The following is a 12,878-nucleotide window of genomic DNA, read 5'->3' on the forward strand; positions in this document are numbered from 1 at the left end:
GGGGTTGGTGTTGGTGGCACCAGGGGAGTGTCACCCACAGGTGACCCTCAGTGCAGCAGCCCTGCTCACCTGCTGCTCACCCAGGTGAAAACAGGACTGACACAGAAAACCAGCGAATGCTGCAGCTGACATTTACCAGGAAAGGACAAATAACCCCGAGTCAAAAGCCTTTGTAGCTAACAACCCAAATACAAGCAGAGGGATAATCACTGAGAGGAGTTTTGACCCTGTACAAGACAAACAATTTGTAATGCAGTTTTCTTACCTTGTTTTCACTGGAATCACCAATTTACCATACGAGAGCTGGTGCGTAAAAGGGATTGAAATATTTCAGCAAACATCCTAGAAAGGAGTATTTTAAGAATCAATAGATTTTGTAAAACTTGTTTCACATTGCAGCCTCTACTAACACATCAATAAATACTCTGGATTAAAATGACTCTGTCCCTCTGTCAGTAACAGGCATTGTTAAGAAGTGATTACAGCTGATATATCAAGACACATCCACTTAGATTTTACTGTGAACTCTCCTGGTAATGGACACCCCAGCTAAGTACTTGTAGAAGGGATTTTATTTAATTCACTTACACAAATCACCCCACAGCTGTGTAAACTCATTCATCTGTCCTTTGCTCCAGGGAGCTGCTCAGATGTACACAGGTGCAATTTGGTGAGATTTGCACTTTAAAAAATCGTTTGCCAGCTGCATCACCTTCAAGGAGACTGAAGAATGCTTCCTCCTCTCTTTCCTCGATGCATTACAATCAAATCCCGGCAATGGGCGACACTGATTGGCCATCTCCGGGGATTCACTGGAGATACAACAACCCCGGAGCCCCTGGTTCCGGAGGAAAGCAGAAAAACACAAACCTCACTTAGAGCCAGAAGAACTTTGCTTTTAAAAAAGTGCAAAAATCCAATATTTACAACAGTATCATCATATTAATCTGAACTGATAGAGTGCACAGGGATGAGTCAGAAAAGGCTGGGTTGTGCTTTCTCTTGAGCTTTTCAGCAAAGGTTCTGTTCTGTGGGAAGAGCTTCTAAACCTGCAAAGAACCACGAAAGTGCTCAAAAAACCCTTAGAGGCAGCAGGAATTGGGGCTTTGCACTTCTCACTTGCACAACAGCCTCAGAAACACCTTAAACACCCTCTGAATATCCACAACAGCCCCCTAAACACCCTCAATACCCTCTGAGTCCCCACAACAGCCTCAGAAATACCCTAACAGAGGCCATGGAAGGGCAGCCACTGCCCGGCTCCACTCCCCAGGAGGGATCAAGTAATTAAAGACGTTTGGAACAAGTAATTAACGATGTTTTGGTCAAACCCCTCAGCCAGGGACCACGCTCATGAGAGCATTGCATGAAATCCTCTTTGAGCTGACAACTGAGAAGGACAAACTGAACAGCTCAGGCTGGAGAAAGAGAAAACAAACACAGATCTGGCGTTAATTCAACAAGGCTAACGCTATCATGGAAAAATATTTTTCTAATTAAGAATATGAGAAGTTGCTGGTTGATGCCAGAAAACAAAATACATCGTTTTGGCAATAAAATTGAGGCCTAATCAAATGAAAATACGTTTATTGTGCAACATCTGTAATATTAAGCTGATTTAATATATAGACAGATATTCCTCATGAAAACATTAAGACACTGATGATTCAAAGACCAATTAAGCAGGTAGATAAAACCATACCATAAATTATACATTTAAAGTTTCCTTAAAAGAGGCCCCAGTTCCGAACTGATGGGTATTAGATTAGCTCTTTTGTTGTCTCTCTTCTGTTCACTGGAATTTTTTGTGTCTTGGCAGTGCCTTGAACATCTTACTCCATGTGATGAAGAAAACATTAGATTTTTGTAAAGTAGTTTAGGATTTTGTGCCAATCCCAAAGATTTAATTTAATCGAATATTTGATTATCTGAGCCTTAAAGTCAAGCTTACGTGAAATTGGATAATTGTATAAATAAAATGTTTTACAAATCCTTTTTTATGTGATTAAGCCAAATCCTTTTTTCCAGAAGCCACTGCCTGTAACTGGGTATGTTTGGGGATCATTCAGGTAGTCAGATCTTCTTAATTACACAAATATTAAAATAATATTTATAATATTATGCAATAATGATGAATAATCCCTAAACCATGATAAAGGTTGCCCCTAGGATTTGTGCCAGCTTTTCTCTTAGGGTTTTACAGATTTGCCTCCTGCTCTTTGGGGTAAAAGCAGCTCCGCGGAGGTTTCATGTGGAAAGTTCACCAGCATGAGAGGAGGAGCCAGCAGCAGTGGAAATTACTTCCCAGCAGAACATCTGAGTTCCCTACAGACATCAGCACTAAAAACTCTTCATCCTACGGGCAATGACACAGTTCTGGATTTTGGAGTTTCCTACTTCAGGTCTGAGTGCAAAAGCAGTGAGGGGTGGGGGCAGGAGTCAGAGCTGGCTGAAGAGGTGGCAGAGCTCCCAAATCTGCACCCTTATTAAAACCTGAAGAGTCACCAAATCCGAAATGCAACTCATTAACTAATGTAAAGGCATGAAAACTGAACTCCAGAACAAGCCACACCATTCCAGGTGCTGAGTCCTGGCTCTAGGGCCAGCACACAAACCAAACCCAGCACCGATTCTCCCCCCCGGGCTCTCAGCCCCTGTGGTTCCTCTTGGTGTGATCCTCACGCTGCTGCAGTGCTTCCTAATCTGAGTAATCACTCACATCTGTGGGCTGGAACAGTCATCCCAAAGATCCTAAAATCACAGGACACACCCTGGAATCATGGAACTGCCTAAAAACATATTTTCAAAACAATAAATGAAATTTAAAAAAATCTCATTGGTATCTGCCACTGTTCTTAATGCACACTGCGGGAAAGTAAACTGGAATAAAATCAACCATTCAAAATGTGATTTTGACTATGAAAATGGATACGATATGGAGATCACAGAAATCCCTCTTTCTTTTTCTGGAGGATTTGTCAATCTCTCAGTGATTTTCATAGGCTCCTTAGAGAAATGTAATTTTCAGATGTCATTGCAGCTAAAGACGATTGATGCAACATGATTCACATCCCTTTTAATTAGTTAGAAACACTGATTTTTGAAGAGATTAAGTGTTTCCTTTTTGGGCTCTAAGACTTTTTTAGCATATGCAAAGTCAGCCGGGATGAGGAGCAGGAGGTGGAAACATCAAGGAACGCCCAGCACATCAATGAGTACAGTTAAATTGGGATAAACAGTTCTGTAGCCGGGCCAGCACCTGTGGAAATGGCATTACAAACCCCAGCGTGTCAGATTTGCTACAGCCGGGGTAGATGCCGTGTATTTAGGAGCAGGATTTTTTGCTCAGAGAGAATAAACCCGTCCATCCTCTGCTAGCAGTGAACCACTGGAGCCACTGTCCACTCCAGAGATGGCAATTAAAACAGAAACAAGCCTGGAAAGCGTGATTAGCGGAAGCAGGGAGCGCTGTTTTCTCCCCAGTGTTATAAATGCCAGCCAATTTTCAAATTAATAAAATATTTTTTATTAATTTAAGAAAAAGTAGAATAAAAATTTAAACATACCAGCAATCAAAAGGACAATGCTGACAGACCCGGGATCAGCACTGGGTGAACGCCTGTCACAGTCTCAGTGTGACCCCCTCTGGTCACAAAATCCCTCCCGATTCATGTCCCCTTATATTTTCCTTCAGTGTGGTGTCTGAGGTTCGTGTTTTCCTCGGATGTGGTGTCAGAGGTTGGTGTAAGCAGCAGTGCCTGACCCCACACAGAGGTGGCTCCCTCATGACTGGCGGCGATCGGCCTCATCCCCCGCCCAGCTACACCTCCGTCCTTGCCCAAAAGGCACTTTACAAGCCTGGGCCTGCCCGTTTCAGGGCAAAACCCTTGCTTAGAAGTTAACTGTATCTTATACCGATATTCTCAACAACATATAACAAAAAAACCCATGAATTATCCCCGGTCATCTTTAACGCCAGTGAATACCTGCGGTGCTGTGCGGCCGGGCCCGGCGCAGTCCCGGCCCCGGCGCAGTCCCGGGCCCAGCCCAAAGGCCTCGAACCGGCAGGAAAATGCGTGCCCCGGGCTGAAAGCCTTCTAAAGCTGCAGCACAGAGTACCCTACGTGCCTAAACCACTTTTCTCTCTCACCTGCTCCTCAAGTCGCTGCTGTTTTTAAGGGCAGCGGAGAAAAGCAGCACAGAGCTGCGGCTCCATGAGGAGGAGCATTCCCCCCCCATTTACACCTCCTTAGAGCAGAACAGGAACTGTGATACCCAGCACGCCAATCCTTCAGGCTTTCTGCTCATTTTGCTACCCACAGAGTAACTTTACCACAAGATCAGCCCATGGATACCATGGCAGGGCTGTGCCAGGTTTGGCTGCTGCAGGTTACTCACCAGATTTGTTTGTAACATCAGCTGATCAGCATTTCATGGATGACTCTTTTCCCTCAGGTGAAGCTGTAATTTAGCTCAGTGTCAGTTATCAATGTGTTGGCTGTTCTCATGTAATCAGCTCTGATTTTAACAGTTCTTCAACATAAATTTGATGATTTGTGGGAAAGATGATGGTGGTGCCTGTGCTTTGCTGAGCTAACAGTATTAGGGGGAAGAACTCCACCTGCAGTGCTCGGTCTGGGTGCGTTTCACGCTTCTGGCGGATTTCACCTGTGAAAATGGAAAAATCGACGGAAAAAACGAGGGGAAAATGGGCGGGAAAATGGGCGGGAAAAATGAGGGGGAAATGGGCGGGAAAATGGGCGGGAAAATTCATTTCCAGAGGGGACGAGACCGCGGCGGGCGGCGGCGCCACCGCGTGGCCGAAAATGGGAACTGCAGCGGGCTCCGGGACGGGCTCGGAACCGCGCGGGATCACCCCAAAATCGCCCCGGAATCACCCCAAAACAGAGCTGGGAGCCGGCCCGGGCCCTGGGAGCTCTGTTACTAAAGCTCTGTCCTGGAGCAGGGAGCAGCACACGGCCCAGCGCCTGCGTGTCCCCGGAGCAGGGCCTGCCTCCCACCTGCCCGCACAGCCTGACCCTGCTCGGGGTGGGACCACCCAGGGGCGCAAACACCGACCCAGGGGTGCAAACACTCACCCAGGGGCGCAAACACTCACCCAGGGGCGCAAACACTCACCCAGGGGCGCAGGGAGCAGAGCCCAGCAGTTTCCTGGCCCAGGCATGGAACACTGGGGCACCAGCTCCTGAGGAGGGCTGCGGTCCCCACTCAGCCCTGGCACTGATGTGACTGCAGGAACAGGCTCCAGAACACCTCTAATCCTCCTCCTTACTTGATTAAATAGGTTAAGATTTTCTCTAAACCCAGCTAGTGAGAACTTCCTTAGAATGGCTATAGAGAAGGAACTTGAACTGAGCACTCTGCATTGGCATTATTTAAAATAAAATACCAATAAGGTATGCTGCAAGTGGGCTTTACTCCCCTCCCAAAACATTGCCTGCTGAGAAGATTCCTTTACAGCAGGATGAGTATTCTCACCTATTTCAGAGCTGGACTTTTTTTGGCCTTGGGAGAGGCACTGAAGATTCCAGAGCAAAGCTCCCCACACTCAGAGCAGTCTCCAGGCAGCTTTTCCCCTTTGCAGCTGCTCTGCAGGAGCCACAGCAGGGCCAGGCCCTGCCAGGCAGGTGAGCTGCAAGGACACCCCTGACCCGCTGTGGAACCACACAAACCAACCCGGGGCTGCTGCCTGCTCTCCTCCAAGCGTGGCAGCACTGCAGAGCCACACAAGTTCTCTGTTCTGTGTTTCTGAGCAGCTGCTTCCAGAAGTGAGAGCTTGAGGACGCAGAAGCTACCACAGCCCAGCCAGCAGAGCAGCAGCCAGGGCAGCAGGATAAACCACGACAGGGAGTTAGTAACACCACAGGCAAAAGCCTACACAGGAGTTAAGAGCAGGATTATGCAGCAGGAGTCAATGAAACACAGTAAGTGGGGGTTTGTTCCTTTACAGACACCAAGTGTACAACATTCCTCATTTTCATCCAGGAGCTTCAAGTCTTAAACACACAACTCAGCTTCTGAGTAGCCAAAAAAACAAACCAAAAAACCCAACCCAAGAATTCCCAAACTGAAGTAAATTAAAAATTACTCCTTCACAGCAATATGGCACAATAATCATAGTCCAATTTTTGTTACCAGGCAACAAAAGTTGAATATTGAAGTAACTTCTGTACACAAACATGCAAATTAAAAGGAATAAATGAAATGCTCCACTTTATTAAGAAACCAAAAATACAAAACTGAAGAGTTCAAGACTTCATGTACTCAAACACTACTGAAAAAAAAAATCCCTAAACTTAAGTTTTGCTGACTAGCAGTACTAATATTGACCAAGATTCATCTCTACAAGGTAGTGTTAAAAGTTGACATTTTCCACCATTTGTGCTGTAATAAGCCAGTTTCAAATTAAGAACTTGGTGCAGTTACAGTTAAGTCTAGATGTTTAGATCACTGTGGCTTCAGTTAATACACCCTTGGGTAGGCAGGAGCGTTTCAGCTCAAGCCACGGTTGTTTTCTGGTTAGTGAATTTGGAGATGCCTAGAATTGTTTTAAGCAGCTCTAGCTCTACTGCTGTTCCATGCAAAGACACAGCTGGGGTCAGCCCACAGGCCTGGATGCCATTTGCTTCTGGCTGCTGCTGAAAACAGAGCTGGGGGACAGTGAGGAGCTGGGACTGACCTGCAGCGAGTGCCAGCAGAGCTGCGGGGCTGTGCACTGCAGAGACCCTGCCCAGGCACTGCCCCAGCCACACCGGGCACTGCTGGGCATGGCTGGACACTGCCAGGCACTGCCGGGCACGGCTGGACACTGCCAGGCACTGCCCCAGCCACACCAGGCACTGCTGAACACTGCCAGGCACTGCTGGGCATGGCTGGACACTGCCAGGCACTGCCCCAGCCACGCCGGACACTGCCAGGCACTGCCCCAGCCACGCCGGGCACTGCTGGGCATGGCTGGACACTGCCAGGCACTGCTGGGCATGGCTGGACACTGCCAGGCACTGCTGGGCATGGCTGGACACTGCCAGGCACTGCCCCCAGCCACGCCGGGCACTGCCGAACACTGCCAGGCACTGCCGGGCACGGCTGGACACTGCCAGGCACTGCCCCAGCCACGCCGGCCACTGCTGAACACTGCCAGGCACTGCCAGGCACTGCCCCAGCCACGCCGGGCACGGCTGGACACTGCCAGGCACTGCCGGGCACGGCTGGACACTGCCCCCAGCCACGCCGGGCACGGCCCCGCAGCTCAGCTCGCCCCACGTGCTGCAGCTCTGCACCAACAAAAAAGCAAAGGTTAACTGTTAGCTCTGAATTAGCAAGAGGAGCATCGTATGAGAAGCAGGAAGGAAAACAATGAGAAATGCAGTAGCAGACAGTCAAGTATTACCCTCAAATGAAGAACAGAGGACACTTTGAACAGTTTTCCTAACAATGCATGGGAGTTCACTTGCTTGGAGATACTTGAAATACAACTTTATTACCTAAACAAAAGAATGGGAATGACAGAAACAAGATTTTCCACTTAACACTCTGATGTGACTGCAGCAGTCTTATATTTGAAACTCAAAAGGGGAAATAATTGCAGTCCAAAAAACAGCTAAATATGCAGGTCCAAAATATGAAGGTTTTTTGTTTTGGTTTTTTTTTTCATTTTGTTTTGTTTTTTTAAACTGCCACATTCACTCCGAAGCCCATTCATCTCTTTCAGCATCCCAAAGATTAAGCACATGTTCTGTTCAGCTAGATAATAAAGTGGCAAACACGCTGCACCACTGACATCACAGGACAGTTGCCTATAAAACTAGACTTCTGACGCTGGGCTCCAGCTTCATCCCTCACAGGTCATCATCTTCATCTGGCAGTGCAGTGGTCTGAGCAATCTGCAACAAAGAAGCCACACCTCAGAACTGTTCCCCAGCTCCGTGGCCCGGGTGTGACAGCAGCCACAGGCAATGGTTTCCCCGTGCACTGACCTGTAAGTCTTGCTCGTACTGTGCTGCCAGTGCTGGGTCCATGACGACTTCGGGAGGCGCGAGCGCAGGCATGGCAACAAACTCCAGGTTGGGATCTCCAATGAGCTTCCTAGCCAGCCACAGGAAAGGCTTCTCAAAGTTGTAGTTACTCTTAGCTGAAATGTCGTAATACTGCAAAAAGTACACATTAGACATTATTTTTAAAAGCCTCTCATGTTTAGGACATACCAAGACTAACACAGAATCGACTCTTTTACCTTCCTTTTTTTTGACTGCATGGCTTCTGTTCGCATATTCATAAGCAGTTATGATTTAAGTGTTTAGAAACAAACAGAACCTGTTAACTGCAAGGTTATCAGATCTCATCAAAGTCAAAGGCTTTCAGGAGGCAATAGTGCCTGTACCCTTCTCCTGGGATGAGATTCTGGGCAGCTGAAGCCAAATGCACACAAGTTCTTAAAGAACTTAGCACAGCTTCTGCTCCAGGCCAGTGATGGCCACATGTCATCACTTCCCCTGCCCTGAATCCTGGTTTGAAGATGTAAGGCAGCTACAGTGACAGAGGCAGAGCATCAGACTGCCACCAACACCCAGCTGCACTCCGCAGACCCAACCAACCTCTGACCTACCTGGAGATTCTTCTTCCTATGGAACACAATGGATTTTGCCTTGACTTTTCTGTCCTTAATATCCACTTTGTTGCCACACAACACTATAGGGATATTTTCACATACTCGTACCAGATCTCTATGCCAATTAGGTACATTCTTGTAAGTAACTCTTGATGTTACATCAAACATGATGATGGCACACTGAGCTGCAAGAGAAGGAAAGTCAAGTTACACCAGGAGTAACTCAGGTTGCACCTGCTTGTAACTCAGGATAGAGATCAGGAACCCAGAGCTATCCCACATGGGGGTTAAGCATCTGCATTAACTTTCCCTCTCAGCACCACAGCTCTGACAGCTGCTGTCCTGTCCACAAGGTGAGTGCACAGTGCACAGGCCCCACGTGGCTGTGTCACCTCCCCTCTGTGCTGCCCCGGGCCAGAGCAGCATTTCACTAACCCAGCTCCACCACCGAGGAACACGGTGCTACACCATGAGGACAGACAAGGCTGCAGAAGCCAGCTCGCATTGGCACAAATATTTGGCCAAATCAGTTAAAACTTATTTAACTCCTCTCAGTCACGCTAATGAGGCTTCAAGGTAGGCTGAGTGCCTGTGGCCCACAGCTCAGGATGGCCTTGTCCAGAGCAGTTTCTCAAGGAACTCAACACTTTATAAAAATAAGATGTAATAAAGATATGCAGGTGAGTGAAGCAGCACAGGACAGATCTTTGCCCAGCAGAAGTAGGGTTAACACTGGCAGCACTTCTTCAGAAAGACACACAGACTCTGGCATGGAGGTGTCCAGCTTCCTCACAGAGATGAAAATCCACAGTCTCTGTGTTCCAGGCCTTGCCTGAGCACAGCAATACCGACAAAAATCTGCACGTACTGAAGGACACGTGTTCCCCCTTAACCACCAAATGCCACCAGCAGTATCTGTCACTGAAGGTGCACCACTGCCATTAATGCCAAGGCCCACAGTGACACTGTGGAACACAGTTTGTCATGTTCCCACACTCGCACACACTGTCTGGTAAAGGACATTATCCTCCCTACACACAGAGTTTGAAGGCTTCTATGCCAGCTCATCACTGCAGCCACACTGGCAGCTGCCAACGTGAACAGAGTGAAGGACTGAGCTCTAGGAGACACAGAGCTGTCCCCCCACAGGCCTTACCTTGGATGTAGTAGCCATCACGCAGGCCACCAAACTTCTCCTGGCCAGCTGTGTCCCATACATTAAATTTTATAGGGCCTCTGTTAGTATGGAACACCAGAGGATGAACTTCAACACCCAGTGTTGCTAGGGAAATAACAAAATGCAGTACATTTAGCAAGTCATGCATTGTACCTCCATTTGTAAGATACCAGAACTCAAATGTTTCTTCAGACATACCTACATACTTCTTTTCAAATTCACCAGTCAAGTGACGCTTTACAAAAGTTGTTTTACCAGTGCCACCATCGCCAACCAGGACAAGCTGTGGACAGAGAAAGGAAAAGAGTCAGAGCAATGCATTTTGAGACATTTACCAGTCATTCCAGCACAGATACTATCTATTACTACAAAGACCTTAGTTCCTACAAGGTGCTGTAAATATAAGACGTAACTGCCCATGAAGCAGCTCCCTGTGCTGGGAACCACTTTGTTATGCCCATCCATCATCCTGTAACTCTGGTCAGTCTTATCCAGTCCTTGAAGGTACAGTCTGCACTGCACTATGAATATGGTTCTATAAACTACCACAAGGGACTGAACGAGGAATGTTTAGGGCTTTCAACCTGGATGTGACCAGATTTGGAGAGGAAATGATCAAAACATCCACTGGAGAAACCCACTGGTCTCTTACAATCAAAAAAACCCACCAAAACCAAAAACCCACCAACATCTGCACCATGAACTGGAATATGCTAGCCAAGCACTGCAGGAAACACAAGTAACAACCTTCAAGAAGCAGTCTTCAGGACTTCTGGCTGTTAAGATAACAAAGAACACCACCAACCCACCAGCCACACAAAACAGCAGAAAATTCTCTTCTGATATATTTGAACGATCAGCACATAACAGAAAACAGGCTATTCTAATTCACTCCAAGCACCTTTTACAGAGCACTTCAGTTCTTGAATTTAAAAGTCATTCCGCAGGCAAATATTCACTAAAATTTATTGCATTAAACTGCAAATAGAAGAGATTGACACAGTTAAACAGACTCTTTTTGTGTAAGCTGTATGCAACACTACAATAAATTGCCCCATTAATGAAAGACCAGAACTTCGAAACCAAACCCACCATCCACGTCGGCACTCGAAAGACGCTCGTGTTACTTTTCTAGTAAAAGGAAAAAAATGAAAAATCCGCGAAGCCAACCTGCGCACGGCTCCCTTACCTTAAACTGCACTTGGGGCTCTCCTTGGGCGGCCATGCTGTGTCTGCGGGGGAAATGGCAGCGTGAGCGCCGAGCGCGGGGAGCGGCCCCGCCGGAAGGGGCGTTCTGCGGCCGGGCCGGGCCTCCCGCCGCGTGTGGCGGCCCCGCGCGCGGCAATGGCGGCAGCGCCCCCGCCCGGGCCCGGCCCGCGCCCGCCGGCCCCGCCGCGCCCGAGCCGCGGCCTGCGACGGGCTGGGAGCCACGGCCGGGCCCCGCTCCTCCCGCGATCCGCGGGGAGTCCTCCCAGCCCGCCCGGAACCAGCGTGCCGCCGCTCAATGGGAGCTGCTGCCCCGTCGGGAGAGGCCGCGCCGCGTCCCGCGGGGCTCCCGAGCGGGTCCGCCCCGGCCGGGCCTCCCCACGCACCGGGCCGGGCGCGCTCCCCGCCATGAGCCACCATGACTGAGCAGCGCCGCCTCCCCCCGGCCGGGCCGCGGGAGCCCCGCTCGCTGCCCCACACACCCCGCCCGCCCTCTCACCGCGGCCAGGGCCGCGCACGGCCCCGGCCCTTCCGCCGCCCCGCTCCCGGGGGCGAAAACCCGCCACGCGCCTCGCCTCCCGCAGCCGCAACGCTCCCTCAGGCGCAGCCTCCCCGCCACCCAGCCCGTCCCGTCCCAGCCACCAGCTAACGGTGACCGCCGCCCCGACGGTGGCGCTTTCCAGAGCGGCCACACGCGCGGCCCGGCGGCGGCGGGGCGGCGGGAGCGGGGCCCGGCCCGTACCTCTGCCGAGGCGTGTCCCGCTGCTCGCTCCGTGCCGGGCGCAGGGAAAATGGCGGAAGCGCCGTTCAAATACCCGGACGGCGACGCCGCGCGGCCGCGGGCGGGGGCGGGGCCTCGCGTCACGTGGTGCGCGGCGCGCGGGAGGCGGCGGAAGGCGGGGCAGGGCCGCGGCCGTGAGGGAGCGCGGGGGCTCGGGCGGGGCTCCGGGCACCGGGCACAGGGCACGGCACCGGGCACAGAGCACGGCGACACCAGGCAGGGCACCGGGCACGGCACCGGGTACCAGCCGGTCAGAACGTCCGCCCAGCACGGCCTCCGAAACCGCCAAGCCGCATCACAGCGCCACATCCTCTTTAGCACCTCAGGGATGGTGACTCCATCACCTCGCTGAGCATCCTTTTCCAATGCCTGACCACCCGAGCAGCGGAAGAATGTTCTCAATAGCTAAGCTGATGTTGGAATTCCTGGTTCCAGGACTCCAGCAAGCCTTGAGGCCCTTTCCTGTGGCGCTCTCACTGCAGGCACGGCAGGAAGGACGGGCCGCACCTCCCTGCGGAGCTGCGGGGAGCAGCCGGTGCTGCTGGGCCTCCCTCAGCCCCGGCGCCCTCGGCCGCCCCTCGCAGGACGCGTTTTCCGCTCCTGTCGTGGCCTTGCAGCGCTCGGGGCACCTCTGCAGGTGGCCGATGGTCCCTGGGCAGGCCGGGCAGCTCGGCCCTGGGCACGGCCCTGGTGCAAGGAGCCGCTGCTCGCTGCCGTGGGCAGCTGTGCTCGCTGCCGTGGGCAGCTGTGCTCGCTGCCGTGGGTGACACAGCCCCTGGACCCGGCTGCCTCCCCGCTGCATCGGTAACATCCCATGGGATGCTTCGGCTGATGATGCTCTCTCCACAGACAGAGTGAAAAAAGACACGTGGTTACTTAGAAAAACTGTTCAACTGCCTCCCGTGTGGTTTAATAAAGATGCTTTTAACAGCAGGAGGGTCTAATTGAACAGCTCTGAGGTATGATGGGCTGTGGTCAAAGGGGCTTTCCTTAAATGTGCCTCATTCTTCATACAAACTGATCGACATTCACTAGGGAGTGTAGTAACGAAAGCAAAAGTTGTTTTGTAAGCCTTGGATTTAGAA

General features: G+C 50.7%; 1 protein-coding gene across 1 annotated transcript; it reads right to left on the bottom strand.

The window, feature by feature from the left end:
• Positions 1-7,482: 7,482 nt before the first annotated feature.
• Positions 7,483-11,870, bottom strand: RAN (RAN, member RAS oncogene family). Its single transcript, XM_063415810.1, has 7 exons — positions 11,755-11,870; positions 10,996-11,038; positions 10,005-10,089; positions 9,786-9,911; positions 8,627-8,814; positions 7,998-8,168; positions 7,483-7,904 (listed from the first exon to the last, which is right to left on the bottom strand). Exons 2-7 carry the CDS (start codon positions 11,029-11,031, stop codon positions 7,860-7,862), a joined length of 651 nt encoding a protein of 216 aa, XP_063271880.1. The 5' UTR covers positions 11,032-11,038; positions 11,755-11,870; the 3' UTR covers positions 7,483-7,859.
• Positions 11,871-12,878: the final 1,008 nt, after the last annotated feature.

This window comes from Prinia subflava, chromosome 19, assembly GCF_021018805.1.
Source record: "Prinia subflava isolate CZ2003 ecotype Zambia chromosome 19, Cam_Psub_1.2, whole genome shotgun sequence".
In the NCBI taxonomy this organism is placed as follows: Eukaryota; Metazoa; Chordata; class Aves; order Passeriformes; family Cisticolidae; genus Prinia; species Prinia subflava.